The sequence below is a fragment of the Geotrypetes seraphini genome, chromosome 10 (genome assembly GCF_902459505.1).
Source record: "Geotrypetes seraphini chromosome 10, aGeoSer1.1, whole genome shotgun sequence".
NCBI classification, from domain to species: domain Eukaryota; kingdom Metazoa; phylum Chordata; class Amphibia; order Gymnophiona; family Dermophiidae; genus Geotrypetes; species Geotrypetes seraphini.
The window spans coordinates 3,221,176-3,246,322 of record NC_047093.1 but is presented as its reverse complement, the minus strand read 5'-3'; the positions used below and the strand labels follow the sequence as shown (position 1 = coordinate 3,246,322).

At 45.7% G+C, this 25,147-nt stretch overlaps 2 protein-coding genes across 5 annotated transcripts in view; both read right to left on the bottom strand.

The window, feature by feature from the left end:
• The window catches only part of SYNGR2 (synaptogyrin 2), a 41,157-nt gene extending 35,671 nt beyond the window's left edge, over positions 1-5,486 (bottom strand). The window contains 1 exon segment of the mRNA XM_033960507.1: positions 5,306-5,486. The gene's annotated coding sequence lies outside the window, so the exon portion shown is untranslated.
• Positions 5,487-5,992: 506 nt separating this feature from the next.
• TMC8 (transmembrane channel like 8) overlaps positions 5,993-25,147 on the bottom strand; it is a 42,263-nt gene continuing 23,108 nt past the window's right edge. For 3 of the 4 annotated variants that reach the window (XM_033962062.1, XM_033962060.1, XM_033962061.1), the window contains 7 exons: positions 24,376-24,499; positions 21,048-21,145; positions 20,371-20,554; positions 19,955-20,085; positions 17,562-17,720; positions 17,293-17,371; positions 5,993-6,600 (listed from right to left, as the gene is read on the bottom strand). In XM_033962062.1, coding sequence (XP_033817953.1) covers positions 6,535-6,600; positions 17,293-17,371; positions 17,562-17,720; positions 19,955-20,085; positions 20,371-20,554; positions 21,048-21,145; positions 24,376-24,499 — 841 coding nt within the window. In that variant the 3' untranslated portion in view covers positions 5,993-6,534. The remainder of the gene's footprint in view (positions 6,601-17,292; positions 17,372-17,561; positions 17,721-19,954; positions 20,086-20,370; positions 20,555-21,047; positions 21,146-24,375; positions 24,500-25,147) is intronic. The other variant, XR_004540957.1, reaches the window with a different exon arrangement.

Here is a 25,147-nt window from a genome sequence, read left to right as displayed (position 1 = left end):
ATACAGGATGTCTGGTGCGATACTCGGAAAGACCCCCCCCAGGAAAGAGACTCGGGAGTACTTGTAGACAAGTCAATGAGGCAGTCCGCGCAATGTGCGGCAGCAGCGTAAAGGGTGAACAGAATGCTAGGAATGATTAAGAAGGGGATCACAAATAGATCAGAGAAGGTTATCATTCTGCTGTACCAGGCCATGGTGCACCCCCTCCTGGAATACTACGTCCAACACTTGTCGCCATACATGAAAAAGGACATAGAAACATAGAAAGATGACGGCAGAAAAGGGCTATAGCCCATCAAGTCTGCCCACTCTATTGTCCCACCCCATTAAGTCAGAGTGCTGCTCGACCCACGTAGAGATCTCACGTGGATGTCCCATTTATTCTTAAAGTCGAGCACGCTAGTGGCCTTGATCACCTGCACCGGTAGTTTGTTCCAGTGATCCACCACCCTTTCTGTAAAGAAATACTTCCTGGTGTCACCACCAAATCGATTTGGTGGTGACACCAGGAAGTATTTCTTTACAGAAAGGGTGGTGGATCACTGGAACAAACTACCGGTGCAGGTGATCAAGGCCACTAGCGTGCTCGACTTTAAGAATAAATGGGACATCCACGTGGGATCTCTACGTGGACATAGTACTACTCTAAAGAGTCCAGAGAAGAGCGACAAAAATGGTTAAGGGATTGGAGGAGTTGCCGTACAATGAGAGGCTAGAGAAGCTGGGCCTCTTCTCCCTTGAAAAGAGGGGACATGATTGAAACATTCAAGATAATGAAGGGAATAGAGATTGTTCACCTTCTCCAAGGTGGAGAGAACAAGAGGGCACTCGCTAAAGTTAAAAGGGGATAGATTCCTTATAAACGTAAATAATTTCTTCTTCACCCAGAGAGTGGTAGAAAACTGGAACGCTCTTCTGGAGGCTATTATAGAGGAAAACACCTTCCAGGGATTCAAGACAAGGTGAGACAGGTTCCCACTGAACCAGAATGTAGGCAGGTAGAAACATAGAAATGTAGAAAAATGACGGCAGAAAAGGGCCACAGCCCATCAAGTCTGCCCACTCCAGTGACCCTGCGCCCTGATTTTGCCGACTCACCCCCTCCTTTACAGCATTAGAGATCCCGCGTGAATATCCCATTTATTTTTAAAATCTGCCACGCTGTTTGCCTCAATCACCTGCAGTGGGAGTTTGTTCCAATGATCGACCACCCTTTCGGTGAAGAAATACTTTCTGGAGTCACCATGAAATTTCCCTCCCCTGATTTTCAGCGGATGTCCTATAAGACGGAAGATATCCTCTTCCACCTCAATACGGCCCATGATATATTTAAATGTCTCAATCATGTCCCCTCTCTCTCTTCGTTCCTCAAGCGAGTACAGCTGCAATTTATTCAGCCTTACTTCATCCTTGAGCCCCGAGACCATCCTGGTGGCCATCCGCTGTACCGACTCAATTCTCAGCACATCTTTCCGGTAATGTGGTCTCCAGAATTGAACACAATATTCCAAATGAGGTCTCACCATGGATCTGTACAGTGGCATTATGACTTCTGACTTCCTGCTGACAAAACCTCTACAGATACAACCCATCATTTGCCTTGCCTTGGAGGAAGCCTTTTCCACTTGATTGGCAGTTTTCATGTCATCACTAATGATTACTCCTAAATCCTGTTCTGCCTTGGTCCTAGCTAAGGTCTCACCATTTAGCGTGTAAGTTCTACACAGATTTCTTTTACCCAAGTGCATCACTTTACATTTTTTAGCATTGAAGTTGAGCTGCCAAGTCGATGATCATTGCTTCAATAGTAGTAGGTCCTGCATCATACTGTCAGGCAAAGTGCTTTTACCTACTATGTTGCACAGTTTGGTGTCGTTGGCGAACAATGATATTTTTCCTTTAAGCCCTTGGGTCATATCACTTATGAATATGTTGAATAGGATTGGGCCCAAGACCGAGCCTTGTGGCACTCCGCTGGTCACATCCGATGTTTTGGATGGGGTACCATTTACTATCACCCTCTGAAGTCTACCGCTCAGCCAATCCTTAACCCATGCAGTTAATGTTTCCCCTAATCCCAGCAATTTCAGCTTGTTCAACAATCTGCGGTGTGGGACGCTATCAAAGGCTTTGCTGAAGTCCAAATACACTAAGTCTAGGGACTCCCCGGCATCTAGTTGCCTTGTTACCCAGTCAAAGCTAATCAGACCATGAGGCGCCGGGATCTGGTCCACAGTTACAGACAAGGGAAAGCCAGAAAGACCCGTTTCAAGACTTCAAGTTTATGTCCACTGCGAACTTTCAAGACTCAAAGTGAACAAAGCCATGGGACCAGACAACCTACACCACAGGGTGCTCAGAGAGTTGAGTGAAGTCTTGGCGGAACCATTATCAGTGTTCTTCAATCTTTCCCTAAGCACGGGAAGAGTCCCCTTTCAGGCTAGACTCAAGTAGGGCACTGGTCTTTGACCTAAGGGCCGCCGTGTGAGCGGACTGCTGGGCACGATGGACCACTGGTCTGACCCAGCAGCGGCAATTCTTATGTTTTTATGTTTATAATTAAAATTCTACCTCAACAGAGCTTACTTCTAAAAGAAGAGCAGCAATCCCCACTCGGAGGGGCAGTTCTCTAGAGCAGTGGACCCCTTGCCCTTGGTCAGTAGATGTTGCTGTACCGACAGTCCCAGCTGAGTGTTTGGAAACCAAAACTTCACAAAGCAGCAGTGGAGATGACATACAGGCCAAGTCTTTGGGCTAGTCAGAGCTGAATTTCCCAAATACAGAGTTGATAGCTGCCCAGGGGTGCCATGGTGAAAGGGGCTCTCCAAAGAAGCTCTCAGCCCATTGAATTGGTTTCCTTAAAAGCCCCAGGCTCAGACTACCTGGGTGTAACAGGGCTCTACTGATCAAAGAGTGAGGTGCTCAGAGCTAGATCCCGTCCACCTCATCAGATGCAGACACCCTCTTCCTCCTATAGCTTGGAGCACCCAAGTGACCTTGGTGCCAGCTTACGTCCATTCTTTTATTAGCTCTTCTATCTGAGGATTTTTTAATGGATTGTTCACACTAACTCCAAGATCCTTTTCCTGGGTTATGACTTGTAAAGTGGAACCAAGCATTGTGTACCTAGGAGTTATGATTGTTTTTTCCCGAGAATAATCCATTTGCATTCGGCCAGATTACAATGCATGAGTTAATGGGATCTGTGTTCTCAAACCCAGGCCCTTCTGAAGGGAGCCTGACTATCATGCAACAGTGACACCCAGTTGTTATATGTAGGGAACCATGATTTCAGGTGGCCTGTAGCCAATCAGCTAAATGAGTTAACTTAGCAGGGTTTAAAAAAGGTTTGTATAATTTCCTAAAAGAGAAATCCATAGGCTTAAGGCAATCCACTGCTTATTCCAAGGATAAGCAGCATAAAATCTGTTCTCATAGGCTTCCACAGCTGGCGTCATGATTGTAGCAGGTTTCCAGGTATTGCCGCGTCTGTGGAGAAAGAACCGACGTTTCAGCTATCATGCTGGGCCACAGCATGATGGCTGAAACGTCGGATCTTTCTACACAGATGTGGCAAGACCCGTAAACCATAAAATCTGTTTTTCTCCTTAGGATCTTGCCAGGTACTTGTGACCTGGGTTGGTCACTGGAAACAGGATGCTGGGCTTGATGGACCTTCGGTCTGTCCCAGTATGGCAGCTCTTATGTGAGCCAAATATAGGACAATCGTGCCATTGTGACATCACTGCTGAGGTTGGCTCTTAGGCATTATGACATCACAATCTCAGCTCTGGAATGTTGCTACTCTTTGGGGTTCTGCCAGGGACTTGGGATCTGGGTTGCCACTGTTGGAAACAGGATACTGGGCTTGATGGTCCCAGTATGGCAGCTCTTATGTGAGCCAAATATAGGGCAATCAAGCCATTGTGACATCATTGCTGAGGTTGGCTCTTAGGCATTGGTGGAATGAGGCATTGTGACATCACTGCTGAGGTTGGCTCTTAGGTATTGGTGGAATGAGGCATTGTGACATCACTGCTGAGGTTGGCTCTTAGGCCTTATGACATCACAATCTCAGCTCTGGAATGTTGCTACTCTTTGGGTTTCTGCAATTCTTATGTTCTTAAATTACCTGGGTATTTGTGAATTTATGCATTTAATTTGTACATACTTCTCTTTTACAACCTAAATCCATTGCTAGAGTAGCCTCTGCTCAGTTCGTGATGCTGGATCCCAGCTCCAGTTTCAACAGAATGGGGGGAACTGCCAGATGCTGTTCACAATGCGCCCGATATTTGGCTTCTGGTCGGTTACATAGCATTTGGCTGGCTAACCACTAATATTCAGTAGCTGCCGCTCTGCAGAATATATCACATGGTAGCTGCCAATCTTAAGCGCAGCCAAATCAGGCCACACAAATCTTAGCCAGTGCTGAAAATTGACTTAGCTAAACCCAATGTTCAGTGGCCATTGAATATATGTGGCCAGCCTCCTGCTGTCTGAATATCAGCACCATTTTGATCTGCATGTTAACATTGGATGTAATAAATGTGCAAATAGGGTATGGGTAACGTCAAAGCTTCAAAACGATGCATGTGCATATTTGGAAATGGGAGCACCGCACACTCACTTTGTGGTAACCTATACACGGATATAAAAAAAACATTTACGCACAAAAACAGCTGTGCTAGGAAAAAATTGCTTTGGAAAAAGGAAATTGCACCAAGTTTCAAAGACAAACAATGAACTCCAGGCTCACAACCCATGTGAACTTCTGGACCCACATTATGTGGCTACTTTATGGTTTAAGAGGGCAGAAAACGCTAACTCTGTATTGTAACACCTTTACAGAAGCTCATATAAACCGCTCCGAAATGACTCCCCAAGTTATTAGCAGCTTTCAATAAAAAAAGATTTTATCTGTGGAAAATAAAGGGCCTCCATTTAAAAACCTGATCTGTCCGGTGGTTCCTGACTTAAATACCCTTCGTGAAATGCAGCTAAAAGTCTGACACTTTAACCCACAGACTATATTCTGTCATCAAATTCATACCCACAGAAAGGACTTTGAAAACTGTTCCGCTAAGATACTATTTGATTCCTGGTTCCTGGAGTGTATGCATTTCTTTTGCCATAAATGTTCTCTGCTGGTGTCTGTCTCCTAGAATTTGGCACTATGTGTGTCTATCTTGAAAGAGACTGTTAGGGTCCTTGGCTGCATCAGACTGTTGCTTCTGTGTCCCAAAATGCAGTCGTGCAAAAGGAAAAGGGGAGGAGGGGGAGTGCGAGAGAGATGAGAACTTACCTAAGATCAGCAGTGCTATAAAGTGGAGCTTCATTCTGCATAGGAGAATGCACAGTCCTTTCCAAAGAGCCAGCGGTTGGCCAACGGGACCTTTGGTTCCCTTCATTATTTGCTGACTTCGAGCAGAGATGCTTTCAAGTCTGAGAAATTGGAGACTTAACCTATACACCAGGCTACTCCACCCAGACAGGGGTCCTTGCCTACAGCTGTGTCTGAGAGATAGCACCCAGCTCCTCCTTAGCTGCTCTGTCTGTCCCTATAGATTCTCTTTGTGTATCTCTCTCATGTGTACCAGATCCATGTACCCCTCAGGAAGCTCTTTCCAGGCCCAAGTTCCTTTTGGAAACCTTTTGCTGTCCCCCTTGTCAGAGTCCTTTCCTGCCTCATGTAGCCTTTTTTTTGGGGGGGAGGTATTTTTCTTGTCCTATGAATCTCCCTTTCAGGCTCCTTCCCTCTTCTGGGGCTTTTTCTTTTCCCACATTTCTTCCTCTCAGAGCTCTATCCTGTTCCAACTATGCTTCTTTTAGAGATTTTTTCCTTCCTATGAATCTCCCTCTCGGGGCTTTTTACACATATCACTGTCCCTCAGCTCTTATCTTGTGACCTATGAAGGATATGAAAAAATGTCCTTCATAGGTCACAAATACATTGACATAAAGATGTCAGATATTTAAGGTCACTCGCCTCTCAAAACCATATTAAAAATATATTAATATATCCAAAAAATACTTTCAAGATATACAGACACTTGAATAGTATACAAATAGCTAAAGATGATTTTCAAAGAGTTATTTCAATGACATTTAAAACCAACTGCATATGTCAAATATTGAAGCAAAATAAATCCTGATACGTTTCTCAGTCTTATTGGTCCATCTGGGTTTATGACAGAGGGTTCTTCAAAGGGTTTTGCATCCAGTAATACTAACAGGGTTACATCTCAGGAGATTCTGCGTCCAGTGGCCACACTAGGGTTTGTTTCAGAGGGTTGGTAACCATTTCCAGTGATGGTGGTCTAGACTCTAGAGAATGAAACGATGGTGTCAAAGAAGGTGTTGAAATTGTACCTTTCTTCTGTTCTACAGATTGACAAGTGGCTCATAAACCATGGCAACGTTCCTACCCAGACAGAGATGAGCATGAGTTTGCGTTTGATATTGATTTTATGAAGCTGATTGTGGAGTGGGGAGAAGTGGTCTGAGCAGGGGCTCCAGGCAGTGGCTCGTTGCTTACTCCCCTGACGGTTTCAGAACCTTTGACAGCTCCTCTTCCAAGTAGCTCTTATCCCAAACTTGCTGGAAAAGCAGAAAGAACAAATGATAGAATCACTGAGCAAAAGTCAGACCCTGGAAATATGGAAAGACAGACTGTGTCACCCAGCCTACCTCAGAGGTCCCCACACTAAGAACATAAGAACATAAGAAGGTGCCTCCGCTGAGACAGACCAGTGGTCCATCTTGCCCAGCGGTCCGCTCCCGCGGCAGCCCATCAAGCCTATTGCCTGAACAGTGGTCCCAGACTAATTTTGTAACTTACCTCTAATCCTCTAATCCTATCCCTATAACCTACCTCTACTCCTATCTGTACCCCTCAATCCCTTTGTCCTCCAGGTACCTATCCATTAGTCCTAAGTCTTGTAGGGGTCTCCAATTTAAATTTAATTTAAGCAGTTATTCTTATACCATATGCTAATGGTTTAAAATAAAATTCTAGCAACAAACAGCCCTGAGATATCTATTAAATAAATGTAACATTTTTAGACATGTGAAGAACTAAGGGGTGTACTGGCAAAATGTCATAATATATACATGCAGAATTCGACAAAAAGGGGAAAAAAGAGTCATATAACCTCCTAGTAGAAAACATGCTTTGAAACAAATTGATAGGGTTTACTTTATAACTGGGACTATGTGTAAATAGTATCAGGCATCAGCAAAAAATAAATAAATAAATAAACTTAAGACCATATGAGTTACACCTGGCAGAATCCCCCCAAATAGCAAGACTCTAAGGTACTTAACATTGGGGATAAAGGAGAAATTAGGTTCTTACCTGCTAATTTACTTTCTTTTAGCTTCTCCAGACCAGTAGAGGTTAATCTTTACGAATGGGTATATATCCAATCATGACCAGCAGGTGGAGACTGAAAACAAAACTGTGGAATAGTACATAAGAGATACCTTACCCTATTCCTATCAGTCTGCCGAATAGCCAAGCAGAACTAAGAACTGGAAACAGAAATAAATAATACTCTGAACAGGAGTAACAACTAATGTACTCAAAATGCTTTTGGAAAATGCAGAGGAGAAATACCAAAAGGAAAATGTCCCCACATCTCGCTAGCTAAGCCAGCCGAGCCACAGCCGCTGTTCTTTAATATTCTCCGGCCCTAGAAAAATACTACAACCCGCAGCAAAAAACAAAACTGCCCGCGCAACAGCCTCAACACAACAATAACAGACAGGGTGGGGACCTCTACTGGTCTGAAGAAACTAAAAGAACGTAAATTAGCAGGTAATAACCTAATTTCTCCTTCTTTAGTACTCTCCAGACTAGTAGAGGTTAATCTTTACGAATGGGACATACCAAAGCAGTTCCCATCACGGGCGGGACCCCCAAAGGGCTGACACCAGAACATACTCACCGAATGCCGCGTCCCAACGCGTCTGAACATCTACCCGATAGTGTCTGACAAAGGAATGCAAGGAAGACCAAACCGTAGCCTTACAAATGTCCACTGGAGGCACGAGCGACGACTCAGCCCAAGAAGCCACCTAACCCTGAGTGGAATGAGCCTTGAGAAACTCCGGAACGGGCTTTTGTCTCAGAATATAAGCAGAAGCAATAGTCTCCTTGATCCAGTGCGCAATAGTAGCCTTAGAAGCGCCATAACCCCTACGAGGACCCACCAGAAGGACAAAGAGATGATCTGATTTCCTGATCTCCTGGGTCCGCTGCACATAAGAGCGAAAGACCCGACCAACATCCAACTTGCGCAGCTCAGAAGAGCCCTCCCGACTACCCAAGACTGGGAGGACCACAGATTGATTGACATGAAAAGGAGAAACTACTTTTGGCAGAAAGGAAGGAACAGGCCTCAAGACAACCCGCTCCCTAGAAAACCAAGAAGGGAGCCCTACAAGAGAAAGCCTGTAGCTCAGAAACACACCTAGCGGAAGTATTGGCCACCAAAAAGACCGCCTTCAGAGTAAGGTCCTTCAAAGAGCAGCCGCCCAACAGTTCGAAGGGCGGATGCACCAGAACAGATAGAACCAGATTGAGATCCCAAGATGGAACAAAGGGCCGCACGGGAGGCCTGAGCAACCTGGCTACCCGCAAAAAGCGAATCACATCAGGAATAGCTGTCAAACGCTGACCTGTCACTAACCCCCGAAAGGCTGACAAGGCCGCAAGCTGAACCCAGAGAGAAGACTAAGCCAGGCCTCTATCCAGGCCATCTTGCAAGAATTCTAGGATGTTAGGCAGGGAAGCGTGAAAAGAGACTACTCCTCGCGCCTGGCACTACCTCTCAAAGAGACGCCAAACCCGCACATAAGCCTGAGAGGTAGAAAGCCTCCGGGACCCCAAGAATGTAGAGATCACTTTATCTGAATACTCCTTTTTATCAAGGCGACCCCTTTCAAGAGCCAAGCTGTAAGACAGAAGGGAGACGGGTCAAACATGGGAATGGGACCCTGCGTCAGAAGGGTGTCCAAGAGAGGCAGAGGAAAAGGATCCGCCACTAGATGCCTCACCAGATCCGTGTACCATGGACGTCAAGGCCAATCTGGAGCCACCAGAACATAGAAACATAGAAAAAAGCGGCAGAAAAGGGCTACAGCCCACCAAGTCTGCCCATTCCAAGTATCCCCCCCTGAATTTACTTCCTTAAAGATCCCACAAGACCTGGATGGCGAACAATGCGGAGAAGAACTTTGCCCACTAATAGCCACGGAGGGAACACGTACAACAGCCCCTCCATTGGCCATGGTTGAGCCAGAGCATCCAGACCCTCGGCCAGTCCAATTTGCTTACCCAGGCCTCTGGAAGGAAGACCTTCCCCAAGGAGATGTCAAAAAGAACCCCAAGGTACTCCAGCCGACTCTTGGAAAGGTTGACCACCCAGCCCAGCAACCGAAGAAACTCCACCACCCAAGCCATAACCCAGGTGCTCTCCTGCAATGACTTCGCCCGAATCAACCAGTCGTCCAGGTAGGGGTGCACCAGAATGCCCTCCGACCATAAGGCCGCTGCGATGACCACCATCACCTTGGTGAATGTCCGGGGAGCCGTGGCCAGGCCAAAGGGAAGCGCACAGAACTGATAGTGCCGACCCAAGATCGCAAAGCGAAGGAAGCGCTGATGAGAGGCCCGAATGGGAACATGCAAGTAGGCCTCCATCAGATCGAGAGAAGTGAGAAACTCCCCCCGGCTGAACTGCCAGAATGACAGACCGCAGTGTTTCCATGCTAAAAGAGGGAATCTTGAGAGCCCAGTTGATCCCCTTCAAATCCAGGATGGGCCGAAAAGTCCCCTCCTTCTTAGCACCACATAGTAAATGGAATACCTGCAGGTGCCGCACTCCTGAGGGGGCACTGGCACAACTGCTTTGAGAACTAGAAAGCGCTGAAGGATCTGGCGAAAGGCCTGCATCTTCCAAGTCGCCTGACATGGAGAGGCTAGGAAAAGATCTGGCAGAGAGTGGGCAAACTCCAGGGCATAACCGTCCCGCACCACCTCCAGGACCCACTGATCGGACGTGATCTCCACCCACTTGGGAAAAAAGAAGTGCAGCCAGGCACCCACCAGAACCAAAGGAGGCGCCGGCAAGACATCATTGTGCAGGACGGGCAGCGGGGGAACCGGCGGAGGGATTCCCAGCCCCCCAACGGGCCCCCCGAAAGGGCTGCATGTGCTGATAAAACTGATTCTGGGAAAACCACAAAGCCTGGAAAGAAGTAGCCCTACATCCAGGGCGATATTTGCGGAACTCCCACAAACACCCCCGGGTAGTGCCACTCCAAGACGCCGGGTGGGCACGGTTCTCAGGCAGGTGGGGCACCTTAAATTCCGTCAGAGTCTGAAGCAAGTTATCCAAGTCCTCTCCAAACAAAAAAAGACCCCCGAAAGGAAAATTTAGTAAGCTTAGCTTTGGACACTGCATCTGCCGACCAAGCGCGAAGCCACAAAATATGCTGCGCGGCCACGCCTAAGGCCATAGACTTAGCCGAAATCTGCACCATGTCATAAAGAGCATCTGAGAGGAACGAGGCAGCCATCTCAATCTTTGCCACCTCCTGATCCACCAAGGACCAGTCATCAGACTCCCGATCCAGGACACGCTCAGCCCACTGAAACATGGCGCGAGCCACCAGCCTCCCACAAATAGCTGCCTGGACCCCAAAAGCAGAGACCTGAAAATTTTGCTTAAGAATGGTCTCCAACTTATGCTCCTCAGAGTCCTGTAAGGCAGAACCGCCCTCAACAGGCACGGTATGCCGCTTAGAAATCGCCGAGACCAACGCGTCAACCACTGGTGACTTTAACGTAGCCCGAACCCCCTCCGGGATGGGATACAAACGAGCCATGGCATGCGCCAACCGAAACAGCATCTCCAGCGTTTTCCACTGTGCCAGTACAATATCCCGAATATCCTGATGCATAGAGCAGAAAACGGTATGGATCTCCCTAAGCAGAGGGTCCCCCACACGTGGAGTCTCCGGTGGCGCATCTTCAAAACACAACACCGAGGAAACCTGTTGAATCAGGTCCAGTAGCTCATCCCTCTGAAAAAGGCGCACTACGGATGCCTCTTCGCCGGAGGATGGGAAATCCAACAACCCGCCGCCAGCGGCCATCCCCTCGAGAGGATCCTGGAAATCCTTAAAAGGGTCCAGGTCCTCATCCAGGCCAACACGCTCCTCAGACCACAAATCCTCATCCCAAGACACCCTCAGGCGCTTGGATGAGGGAGGAGGAGGAGGAGGGGATACCACAGCAGAAGAGGGAGGCAAAGCCACAGGGGGCGCGGAGGAAACCCCACTCCCCGAATCCCCCTGGGTGCATACGGGACCCCCATTCGCCTGAAAATAGGCTCTGCACAAAGAAAAAAAGAAATCAGGGGAAAAACCCCCCGAGGGTCCCAAGGGACTCCCTGCCACAGCAGGGGACCCAGCAGAAACCTGCCCCTGTTTTTCCAATACAGGGGGAAGGTCACCTGAGGTTGTAGACAAAATGAAGGGGCCAGACTGAGAAAATGGCAAAGTTCCCACCAAAAAAGCTCCCTCCATGGCCTTTAGCGGCTGGGAAGCCTGAACAGTCCCAGCCGCTAAAACAGGCGAGTCAGCATCCGCTGTCAAAATATCAGCTGAGAGGGAATCCTTTACACACTGACCGTCGGCGGTTCGGGGAATCCCTCCAGGGGCGGTGGGGGAAGACCGGGCTTCCCCACTGCTCCTAGCCGACTCGCGAGGCACTAGCGGCGGGGAGCTCTGGGCGCCAGCAGCCGCTGCCGACAGAGCTCTTTCACCACACCGGCCTGAACACCGCTTGCACAGGCCGGCCGCGAGTGCCTCACGTCTGGAACACAATGAGCACTTTTTCCCTTGTGAAGTGCTCATTGCTCCTTACGCGATGAAAAATACAGTAAAATACAGTTTTCTTAAAGGGAAACAAGCCTCCAGACCAGCACTACCTCAGGAATTTTTTTTTTTTCTTCTTTTCAGAACAGACTCCACAGGCTCTCAAAGCAATATGCCTTGCTTGAGGTAGGGGGCAAGGCTTATTGCTGAGGCTCCTCTAAAAAAATGTGGGGAGGTGGAGGAAGTGGGGGGAGGGACCCCGCTCGAGACCCACCGGTTTTTACACCTCCAAGGTCGGACGGACCCCCAAACAGGGCCCACCCAAGCTCTGTCTGGCCAAAAACAGGGACTAGAAAAACCCCTAAACAAATTCCAACAGCCCTACCAAGGGAGATGGGTACAGATCACTCAACACCTGCTGGAGACTGAAAGAAGACTGATGAGAATAGAGAAGAGAATATATTATATACTATTCCACAGTTTTGTTTTCAGTCTCCACCTGCTGGTCATGATTGAACATAAGAACATAAGAAATGCCTCTGCTGGGTCAGACCCGAGGTCCATCGCGCCCAGCAGTCCGCTCATGCGGTGGCCCAGCAGGTCCAGGACCTGTGCAGTAATCTTCTATCTATACCCCTCTATCCTCTTTTCCAGTAGGAATTTGTCCAATCCTTTCTTGAACCCCAGTACCATACTCTGCCCAATCACATCCTCTGGAAGTGCATTCCAGGTGTCCACCACACGTTGGGTAAAGAAGAACTTCCTAGCATTAGTTTTGAATCTGTCCCCTTTCAACTTTTCTGAATGCCCTCTTGTTTTTTTATTTTCTGAAAGTTTGAAGAATCTGTCCCTCTCTACTCTCTCTATGCCCGTCATGATCTTGTAAGTCTCTATCATATCCCCTCTAAGTCTTCTCTTCTCCAGGGAAAAGAGACCCAGTTTCTCCAATCTTTCTCTCTCTCTCTATTTCTGTCTCTCTCCCTTTCTCTCTCTCTCTCTTTCTCTCTCTCTCTCTCTCCCTTTCTCTCTCTCTTTCTGTCCCTCTCTACTCTCTCTATGCCCTTCATGATCTTATAAGTCTCTATCATATCCCCTCTAAGTCTCCTCTTCTCCAGGGAAAAGAGACCCAGCTTCTCCAATCTCTCAGCATATGACAGGTTTTCCATCCCTTTTAACAGACGCGTCGCTGTCCTCTGAACCCTCTCGAGTAACACCATGTCCTTCTTAAGGTTCGGCGACCAATATTGGACGCAGTACTCCAAATGCGGGCGCACCATCGCCCGATACAATGGCAGGATACCCTCTTTCGTTCTGGCTGTAATACCCTTTTTGATTATACCAAGCATTCTATTCGCTCTCTTAGCGGCCGCTGCACACTGTGCCGTCGGCTTCATTGTCATGTCCACCAATACCCCAAAGTCCCTTTCCTGGGTACTCTTATTCAATAATATCCCTCCCATTGTATAGTTGTACCTCGAGTCTCTGCTCCCCACATGTAATACCTTACATTTCTCAACGTTGAACTTCATCTGCCATCTCGCTGCCCATTCTTCTAGTTTGTTCAAGTCCCTTTGCAATTCTTTGCAGTCCTCTGTAGTCCGAGCTCCATTAAATAGCTTAGTGTCGTCCGCAAATTTTATTATCTCGCACTTCGTCCCTGTTTCTAGATCGTTTATGAAGATATTAAATAGTAGCGGCCCAAGCATTCGTAAAGATTAACCTCTACTGGTCTGAAGAGTGCTAAAGAACAGTGGCTTTTTCCAGGTCTACCTTAATAACATGTACGAGTAATGGACTTTTCCTCCAGGAATTTGTCCAACCCCTTTTTCAAATTCCGCTACACTAACTGCTTTTGCCATTACATCACAGAAAGGGGATGAGCAAAACAATTTTTTTAAACTGCTACAAACAGACCCCTCTTTTACTAACGCATAGGGCAGGTTTTAGCGCCAGCAGCAGTGGTAACTGCTCCGCCGCTCATAGAATTCTTATAAGCTTCAAAACAGTTACCGCCACTGCCAGAGCTAAAACCCGCGCTCTGTGTTAGTAAAGGAGTGATTTAATGTGAGCCTTTCTTTGTTCTTTTGTGGAACTAAATGGGATAAGACCTTGTCGATGGCGTCTGCAGTTTGAAGCATAGCTCAAAGACTATTAGGCTGATGTATGTTCTTTGGTCAGAAGTGATACTTGTTCCCACGCTGGTGTTTGCCATACATTTTTGCTGAATTGAATCAAACTTGACATATTGGACAATTTTTGGTATCTGAGTAAGATTTTTTTTCTGCTCTAAACCAGGGATAAGAGGGAAACCGTGTGAGAGTAACACAATACAAAGCACCGTGTCTGTGGATTCAAGTTGGGAACGATGGATAAATGGAAGTATGAGCAGCTCTACACTCTCGAGGAACGTAGGAAGAGGGGAGACATGATCGAAACATTTAAGTACCTCACGGGACGTGTCGAAGTGGAAGATGATATTTTCTTTCTCAAGGGACCCTCGGCCAGAAGAGGGCACCCGCTCAAACTCAGGGGCGGAAAATTTCATGGCGACACCAGAAAGTATTTCTTCACAGAGAGAGTGGTTGATCATTGGAACAAGCTTCCAGTGCAGGTGATCGAGGCAGACAGCGTGCCAGACTTTAAGAAGAAATGGGATACCCGTGTGGGATCCCTACGAGGGTCAAGATAAGGAAATTGGGTCATTAGGGCATAGACAGGGGGTGGGTAAGCAGAGTGGGCAGACTTGATGGGCTGTAGCCCTTTTCTGCCGTCATCCTCTATGTTTCTATGTTTCTATGATGGGTCATTTGGCCTTTATCTGCCATCATGTTTCTATGTTTCTATAATCAGAAAGTTCTATGACATCACAATGCAGGTGTAAAGAGCCTTAGCCTATAGGAAGAGGAGATGCAAATGTTAAGAGCCTTAGCCAATAGGGAGAGGAGGAGAGAGTGGCTGCTGCAGACACCAGAAAGTATTTCTTCACAGAGAGAGTGGTTGATCATTGGAACAAGCTTCCAGTGCAGGTGATCGAGGCAGACAGCGTGCCAGACTTTAAGAAGAAATGGGATACCCATGTGGGATCCCTACGAGGGTCAAGATAAGGAAATTGGGTCATTAGGGCATAGACAGGGGGTGGGTAAGCAGAGTGGGCAGACTTGATGGGCTGGAGCCCTTTTCTGCCGTCATCATCATCTTCTATGAGGTGTTTGTGTGCAGTTCGAAGAGCTCATAAAGGGGGAATAAAGTATAATGTGAGAACAAGCAACAAACCCTACCCTTACCAACAGTAGCTAGTCTGGGTTAATTTACATAAAGAAATGTAGTAAATTGGTGAGATAAGATTTCCCTAGATTAGATCCATATTGGTTTTGTCTCACTAATCCATGCTTATGTATCTGTTCTGTAAGTTTGTTCTTTATAATATTCTCTACCATTCTGCCCAACACCGACATCAGACTCATCAGTCACACCCGCCTATGTAGACTCTCACTGGCTTCCGATAAAAGCAAGAACTCAATTCAAACTCTACTGCTTACTTTTCAAAGTAACCCATGGTATGGCCCCCAATCACCTGAACAACCGTCTTTGCCGCTACCGACTACCCAGATCAAGAAGAACTCAGAATCTTTTCACCTTCTCCCCTCATAATGGTACCCGACGTAAGAAACTTTACGACAGCCTTCTAGCAACTCAGGCAGCGAAAATTGACCCCACCATCACCAAACTGATGATCAAAACAACAGACATCAAAGTGTTTCAGAAAGAAATCAAAACATTTCTTTTCAAAAAACACGTCCTTACTTAATATTCCCCTCCCCAATCGCACATGCACTCTCCCCAGCAAATAACACATTAGTCATCCCCTTGAACCTCATTTACGAAAAATATCCAAACTCCTAAATAAGCATCTCCCTTAGGTATCCATTTAACCTTCTCCTAAATAAGCATCTCCCTTAGGTATCCACTTAACTGATTCCTTCAAAGTTAGGTATCTTTCTTCAGTTGCCTATATTGTTTTCCCCACTGAACCTTGTAACTACTTGAACCCTGTCAAGTTATTCTATCGATAAATCCAGATATCTTATACTTGTATTTCTATACCACAACATGTAATTTACTTAAATCGTTGTAATGTAATTCTCTCGGTAATGTCCTGATCTCTTTTAACTGTAATCCGCTTAAAACCGCAAGGCACAGGCGGAATAGAAATCACAAATGTAATGTAATGTAATGTCTATAATTTCATGGATCACCTGTATAAAAATTGGCATTACATTGGCCACCCTCAAGTCTCATAGTACTGCACTGGGATTTAAAGATAAAGTACTAACAATAGCTCTGCAAATTCATTTTTCAGTTCTATCAGTATTATGTGATATATACCGTCAGGTCCAGGCAATTTGCTACTCTTCATTTTGTCAAATTGCCTCATTACATCTTCTAGTGTTACAGAGATTTGTTTCAGTTTTTCTGTCTCATCAGCACTGAAAACCATTTCTGGCACCGGTGAAGATCGAAGCAAAGAATTCATGTAATCTCTGCTATGGCTTTGTCTTCCCTGAGTGCCCCTTTTACCCCTCGGTCATCTAGCAGACCAGCCAATTCTTTTCCTGGCTTCTTGCATCTAATATGCTAAAAAAGTTTGTACTATGTGTTTTTGCTTGCAATGCAATCTGCTTTTCAAGGTCTCTCTTTGCCTTCCTTATCAAGGCCTTGCATTTGACTTGCCAGTCCCAAGGCTGTTTCCTATTATTTTTAGTCAGATCCTTTTTCTACTTTTTAAAAGTATGAGCTTCCTCCACCTCTCTTGTTAACCATGTATAATGCTACACCTCCACCAGTTTATGCTTTATTTATATCCTGCCCTTCTACAAGGTAGGTAACGGATAAAAAACATACTTAATATCAAAATTACAGACAAGAACACAGCACAAAACATCAGAAACAAGTCATTGAGGCAGAGAACGCCTGCTCTTTATGGCCAAGACATAAGGAATCTTTCATGCTTTGATCAGGTTCACCAGTCCTCTAGAACAGTCTCCTACTTTATCTCAGGTTAGAATTCTTTGCCCTAATGGTAAGTTTCTTTTGAATGCTTTACTTCTTCTCAGCTGCCTTTCCATCTGTACCAGATTGATAACTGCCCTCACTCCCCTCAGCAGCACTTCCTCCTGCTCTGTTCTTCCCCTCCCTATCTTTTCATGCTTAATGTTAGTTCTTGCCTTTTCTCGTATGGTTAGTGCAATGGCTCCAGAAAAGGAGGACGGATTGGAACATTCTGGTTTTACTTCCATTGCTTCTTATAATTTTTTAGACAGCTTAAACTCTGTTTTTTGATATATCAAATAAAATGGAACCCCGAATCTCCCATACTATCTCTTATCCTCAGGTAGAGACACTTACCATCACTATAAGGTCCTTCAGCTGTTCTATGGTTTCTGTGTTCTTCCTGATTTGTGAAATGTACACTATTATCACAAGGCTGTAGGGAAAAAAAAATCAAAGAAGAAGAAATGAGAGCTACATAGATACTTCAGGGGGCTGGGTGGAGTGGCCAGATTGAGGACTTCAACAGAGAACTAGGAGTTCAGGAAGTGAGACATCTTGATCGACGCAGGCCAGGAGGAAGAGGCTGCTGCGATTCAGGACCAAAGGTTATAGAGAAAACTTACCAGAGGAGGGTGAGAAGTGGGAAAGCAAATGCTTCTGAGCCAATATAATTCAGCAGCAGTTGTGCGTTTGCTGGCAGTCTGGTGGAAATAGCCTCAGGGACCACTTGCCAGACAGTTGCATAATCAGCAAATAGGCCACAAGCCCTGGAAGGCCTGAAACTACAGGAAGGAAAAGAGTGAAAACCGGCTAGACATCTATCTATGGATACATGAGAGAAAGAACGAAAAGGTACTGAAAGGAGCAAGCAAACCAGACGTTACCTACAAAAACCATTTTCAGTGCATTTCAACGCTCACTTCCCACTGCAGTTCTATCTGAAATTAGCCCCTTTATGTTGGCTGTCTGTGAACTGCATTTCAGCTGCAGTTCTTCCTGTATGTTAGAGCTCAAAACATCCAATGATAGCAGGAACTCAAACATCTGTCTCAGTTAACGCAAGTGAGAACTTCTCTGGATCAGGAAGTCTCCGATTAGGGCCATTAGTCCAGGCTTTAGGAACAGAAGAACTGCCCTACTGGGACAGACCGAAGGTCCAACAGTGGCCAACCCAAGTCCCTGGCAAGATCCCAAGTAGTAAAACAGATTTAGTGGTCTGGGAAGGGGATTCTGTCTTAGTACAGATGAAGCATTGATCTTTGGCTGATGTCTGTCAGTCTAGTCCCAGATTATGATTGTCTAGGACCTGTTCTAGTTGCCTTACTCAAGGCAGCTTCAACCACTGTTGGATGTAAGAAATAGAAATAAAACAAAGAAAATGTTTTTATTGGACTAGTTTAGGTTGGTCCAGTAGTCTCAAACTCAAACCCAAACCCTTTGCAGGGCCACATTTTGAATTTGTAAGTACTTGGAGGGCTGCAGGAAAAAAATAGTTAATGTCTAATTAAAGAAATGACAATTTTGCATGACGTAAAACTCTTTATTGTTTATAAAACTCCCCCCCCCCCCCAACGAAGGCCTGCTTGTCCCCCCCTTCTTTGCAGCATCCTCCAGCTTCCCTCCTGGCCTCCCGGTCTTAGTTTCAGCTAATTACCGCAGCCTGCAGAGAGGATCGCCAGTGCTGTAGCGTTTCATGCAGGCTGCCATCGGCCTCCGTAGCACATTCCCTCTGCTGTGGTTCTGCCCCTTCTCTGAAGTCAGGGGCAGGATTGCGGCGGAGGGAATGTGCTGCTGAGGATGACGGTAGCCTGCAAGGATCGCTACAGCACCGGCAATCCTCTCTGCAGGCTGCAGTAATTATCTGAAGGCAAGAGTGGGAGGCCAGAGGGGATGCTGCAGAAAGCGGGCAGCACTAGTACAGACCGCGGGCTGCAAAATAGTACCTGGCAGGCTGCAAGTTTGAGACCAGTGGGTTGGTCCAATAAAAATGGTATCATCATCTTTACTCAGGGGAAACTGGATGTGGGTTCTGTGATTGCTTCTGCCGACAGCAGCAGGTTCTGCAGCTGTAACTCCATATTAAATGCCAACTGAAATGTTTTCTGAGCAACATGAAAAGTGATCAGGTCACTTATTGTGAAATCTCTCTCACTGCTTGAAAATGTGCCTGTGCTCTGTCGCCCCCTCATCTGAAGAGCATCTTAGCTGCTATGTGCCTGGCAGATGAGGGTTTATTATGAAGATTGAAGGGCACCAGTACAACGACATTGGAGGAATTCTCTTTGAAGTGATTTTTACCTTTCTTCTCATGGCTCAGATCCACCTCTGACACTCCAACCCACCTGCTAAGCCCCAACCTCTGTCTTCTCATTCCCTCTGTAATTCCCCCACCTGAGCACTCTGTATTGATGCACCTTCTTGCCCAGTTTGTCTGTCTTGACTAGATTGTAAGCTCTTTGGAGCAGGAACTGTCTCTTTTATGTCAAACAGAAATTATTATTGTTATTAATTTAAAAGCTTGTGCTATAACGATGGCAAATTGCAACCTGTATATTATGTATGTTACCCTGTAACCCATTCTGAGCTCTTTGGGGAGGGCAGGATAGAAAATGAATCAAATCAATCAATCAATATTAGCAGAAGTAGGAATTCTATATATTTTAGGGGTCCTTTTACGCTAACGGCTAGTATGCCTTAGTACAAGCCTTAATGCCTTTGGGGGATTTTAAGAGTAGCTGTTGTCTCAGCACCCTGAGGTAATGAGCTCAATCCCAGCCTCTGAGCCAGGTCCCACAGTTCAATTGTGAGGCTGCTGGGGAAGGCAGGGAAAATAATTAACTCTTCATGAAAAGGTAGTTCATCAATAAATTGTGTGCGTTTGTCTCAGCTGTTTTGTAAAACAGTTCTTGGTGAAGCATTCAGAAGACAATTCACGCAGCATCCCTGAAAGTAAAACTTTCCGATTGGATGAGAATGAAGATCTCAATGAAACAAATTTGAGGAAGGTTGCACTTACTTGGCAATGGTGTACATCAGGGGGTATAATGCCATCATTAATCCCAAAAATAAAACGAAATGGAAGAAAAATTTGGAACTAGAAGCTCGGAACATCCGCTTTGATGGTTTACAAATATGACACAAGGTGTACTAGGGAGAAGAGGAAAAGGAATAATGAAAAGAGAAAACCAGTCCACATTCTTCCCACTATTCAACACCTCTGTATCTCTGTCTTTCTAGCATCCACTTCTAAGCCAACCTTCCCTGCAACCACATTCAGACAGGACATTTGGTCCAACTCAGTTGCCCCCTTGGTTCCAAACAACTAACTCAAATGATCGTACAGTCTCCAGTCAGAAGCAGTTCATCCATCTGCAGCCACACAGTCTGTCAGCCTGGACAATTTCATATCCTCCACTGCCCGTTGCTCTTTACCTTTTTAACATAGAAGGTGATGAAGATAAATACAACGTTGAGAAGAGGAAGGAGAGGGCTATAGAACATCCCAATCCAGATAATTGTTTGCTCATATACAGCATCCAAAATATTCTGAGGGACAAGAAACTCTTCCTTGCCAATCCAGTGAGCCAACTTCCAGGAAGTGTGGTCTACCATCAGCCTACCGTAGGACAGACAAAACCTGTTATCAACTTGATGCAAAGAGGATCACTTCTTACACAAACGTAGAATGGCATTCAGTACAGAAAAAGTGGAGAACGATGCAAGGTTGGGAAGTCAGAGCAGATGCCAAAAGCAAGAATCGACTCACACAAGCACCAAATCAGTCACTACAAAGCAAATCAAGGTGACCTCTATGGGTGAGCATTTGAGCACAGAACAACTGGCCAAATTTTTTAACAATCCAAGGATTAAGATGATGGGTTTTCTATCCCATTGTAAGCTATATCATTCTACTGCTCCGTCACCTGATCAGCCAGCCATCTCACTCCCCTAGGAAACTGTCACTTATATATCTGATATTGTCATCTTTACTCATACTGTCCTGAGCTGAGGATCATGGATTTGGCCAGGATGAAAAGGAATCATCTTGCTTTGTTGATTTCTTCTCTTGTATTAAGTACAAAGCATTGAGTAACTGATGGCTTCCTTACCTCCGGGGAAGGCTTACTAACAAGGTGACCCCAATGGTAGATAAGAAGTTGAACACTGTCATTTTGTACATTTCCTGGCCAATGGAGGTTTCCCAGCACTGAGATGACAAGAAAAGAAAGAGAAAATGAGATGACACAGAGCAAGGCCGTTTGACAGCTTAATGGAAACAGAGGACTTGAATTTGAACCCATATCCACAGTCCCTTAGGCAAGAGGGTCTCGGTCATTGCTGAACAGTAAAACCTAGTGGCCAGACTTAGTTCACTGCTTGCTTGGTCCCAGTTAGGCAGTTGTAATAAAGCTGGAGGATGTTAGATCATTAAATAAGGGCTGGGTATGGAGAGATCCCAGGCAGTTGTGAGTAGTGCTGCCTGATTTGCGATTCGAATCGGTTTGTTATTGAAGAAAATCGGACTTACCGATTCATTGGCCCCCTTGTTACCGCCGCTTTTGCCTGGCCAGGGAGGAGAGAGCCTTGCTGCCCCGATCTGCACCAGAGACCCGTTCGGGCTTTCTCTCTGCCACCGGAGTCCTTGCTTCTGATGTAATTTCCGGTTTTGCGGGTCTCTGGTGCAGATTGGCGGCAGCAAGGCTCTCTCTTTCCCGTCCGCAAGTATTTCTCCTCTCCTCCTTGGCAAGGCCAAAGCGGCGGTAGCGAATGCAATTCACTACCCTGCCGCTACTCTGGGCGTCTTCTCTCCATTCGGCCGCCCAAGCAGAAACAGGAAGTTTTCACTGATGGCAGGCCGCAGTGGAGAGAAGACGCAAGGAGTAGTGGAAGGAGTGGATCACTACTGTAAGGTTAATAAAATGTAAGGATGGTAGCCCCCCCCCCCCCCAATGTAAGGTTGGAGGGGTTATGTTAGGCGCCCTTACAAATGCCAGGTCCCAAGTTCAATACCTTCACAGAAGATTCACCAGGAAGTAGACTCAAATGAAAAGCACAGCCAGAGGTGAGGGCATAAAGAATATATTATAGAAATAGGCTTACAGAAAAGCAATCTTCATAAGCATTACAATTAAGGAGAGAGCAAAGCAGTTTCCCTGCCTTGCAGAGACCAGAGAGAAGCGTGAAGTTTCAGGGAGAGGCAGAGAGAGAGAGAGAAAAGGGGGATGGGGTGATGGTCTAAGCTTCTGGTTCCTGAGATAGAGCAAGAGAGCGAGAGGAAGAGCGGGGGGGGGGAGGGAGGTGTTGTAGAGAGGAGCCTTTTATAGCTTGGAATCTTATTCTAAATATAGAAACTATTGTATTTTCCAGTATCTTTCTGTTTAGAATTTGTAAAGTTTGAAACAATAGTTAGTTTCACTGACCACCTGGATCCATTGTATATCTTAAGCTGTCCATCCTATGCATCAGACATTAACACATCTTCTTAGCACCTTTTCGCCCCTCTTAGCTGCAAGTTCGTTTGTTACCTTTTAAGCATGATTTAATTAGGGCTGTTTGAAACAGTCTGCCTGGATGCTTTCTGTATGTGAATTCTATGCATGAGCACTCAGGGTCTCTCTGCATCGACATTCCAGAGTCAGATTGATATAATTTCCCATAGGCCTTTGCTGTCATTGGTTAGGCTAACCCAATGCTAGTCTGACAGCTACCACCACCGGCAGACCTCTTCCCAGATGCATTCCTCCTGCCGGACTCTCTTTGGGAAAGGTGCGGGGGTGTGGTGGTGGTGGGGGCTTAGGAGTGCCATAAAAAAATAAAAAAAGGTAGATGGAGGGAGAGGGGAGATGGGGAGTTGGTGGATTGGAGGAGAGATGGGGAAAAGATAGATGGGAGAAATGAACTTGTTGGAGGGGGAGATGGACTTGGGTGAGATCATGGAGAGGGGAGATGAGGGAAGGATAGAAGAAATAAGGATCTAAAAACAGGAGAGGGAGAGAGATGGTAAAAATGGGATTTAGGGAGGGAAGGAACAGAAAGGGAGAGAAGCTGGATACAAGGGATGGTGTGGAGGGGAGAAAGAGATACTGGATAGGAGGGTAGTTAGGAAGAGAAAGGGAGACATGGTGGACCCTGGGGTGGTGGGGAAGGAGAGAGAGATGAAGGATGAAAGGGTAATTCAGAAAAGGTGGATGGAGATGAAAAAAAGGAAAGATACCAGACCTCCAGAGGAGGGAAGGGAAACGGAAGGGAGGACAGAGACAGAAGATGGATGGTTAGCACAGAGAAAGAAGAAAGAAGGAGACCCTGGCAAACAAGTTATCAGAAGACAACTGGAGCCGGGGACCGTTAAGATCTGAATAATGATCAGAAAACAAAAGGTAGAAAAATAATTATATTTTCTATTTTGTGGTGTTAGACCATGAATGTGAATTAGGATTTAAGAGAGAGAGGAAAAGTCTTTTTTGTTTGTTTATTTTGTTTACACCACAGCGCCAGTGTGGGTAGGAGAGGGCAAAGTGGGTGAAGAGGCTATAAAATAAACCCACCAGGATATTTGAAAAAAACATCCATTTGGGCAGGAAAATCAAATCGAATCGAAAAATCAATTCAATAGGCCGAATCGAATTGAACTTTTTTTTCCTGAATCGGGCAGCACTAGTTGTGAGCAAACGCTACCGTGAGCTGAAAGAAGTAGCAAACTGCCAAACCAGGAAAATCCTCAAGAGGTAAAGTCATTTTCATGCATAAGGGAAAGAAATTATTTCTCAACACATAAGAAGAAAAAAACCATAGACATCATCAATATTGCGTAAGAAGAAAAAAAACATGATCCATCCACAGGAGCAAGAGACAATCAAACTAATTCAAAGAAGAGACAGTCATACACACGCTGCAACAAAGAGACAGCCAAACTAATTCAAAGAAGAGACAGCTATATATACGTAGCAGCAAGAGACAAACAGATAGAAAAAGATAGACATGTGCTAACACAAAGAAGAAGAAACAGTCACACATACACTGCAGCAAGAGACAACTGATATAAAGAAGAGACACACACACACATAAACAGCAACAGACAATGGCATTGATGCATAGGAAGAGACACCATGCAACACTGATAAGACAAAAAGGGTGAGAAGATAATTATAGCATCTGGCTAGTTCTAGGAATGTGAAGTATATGTGTATCGGCCCTTCTCATCCTCACAGTGTTAGCATTAGAAGTCTGTCCTTTCTAACAGGGTCCCCAAAGATACCATTTGGTGCTCTGAATAATCTCAAACACATGATATCAACAGAAATAACAATTAAAAAAAAAAAAATGCTTCATGAAGATCGTTTATGACATGGAATTTTAAGAAATGTAGATGTGTTGCTGAGAGACTGGACCAGACGGTTACCAGCCCCACCCTTGTTTTCCCAGGCCTCATAGGATTACCTGATATAGCTTGTTGTAGCCACACATTAGACAGTCTGAATCCTCTCTGTTGCCTATACAAAACACCTTCTGTCCCAGCGAGAAAAGAAACATTCCCAGACCAGCCAACTTCAAAAGCACGCTCCTGGGAAGGGTGAAGAGAGACAGCAAAGGAGGGAGGAAGAGATGGCAGATATGAAAAGAAACAGCTTTAACGCTTAGTCACTGGGTCATTTTTAATATGGTAGAATGCTTTCTCCTGAAATAAGTGGTCACCATATGCCAGGGCTTCTTAACCCAGTCCTTGGCACGCACCCGTCCAGTCAGGGTTTCAGGATATCCGGAATGAATATGCATGAAGATAGTGCGTGCAGATTTATTGGGGTTATTCTGAAAACATGGCTGGCTGGATGTGTCCTAGGGATTAGGTTGACAAGAGATCTGTCTCTGCAAGTACATTCACGTGTGTTGCTTGTACACCAGCCCATACATCCATGCACAGTATTCACCCACCCAAGAGGCTTCTTGGAAAGAGAGATATACATTTGAACATGGCGCCTTTCCCTCAGTGCACAGAATGTTTGTGACACCAGAATCATCATCTTCATGGCACTGGGACAACAATATGGATAAACTCAGATTTACATATGGAAAATTGCAGCCTTTTCTACTGCATGCTCTTCCTCCTCCCCAAACACACTCTCCCTGCCACTAAAAGTGTACAAGGTTCCCAGTGTAACTTTAACCTTCCAAAAACTGGAGACAGGTCGGGGAGGATAATTGTCTAATGACA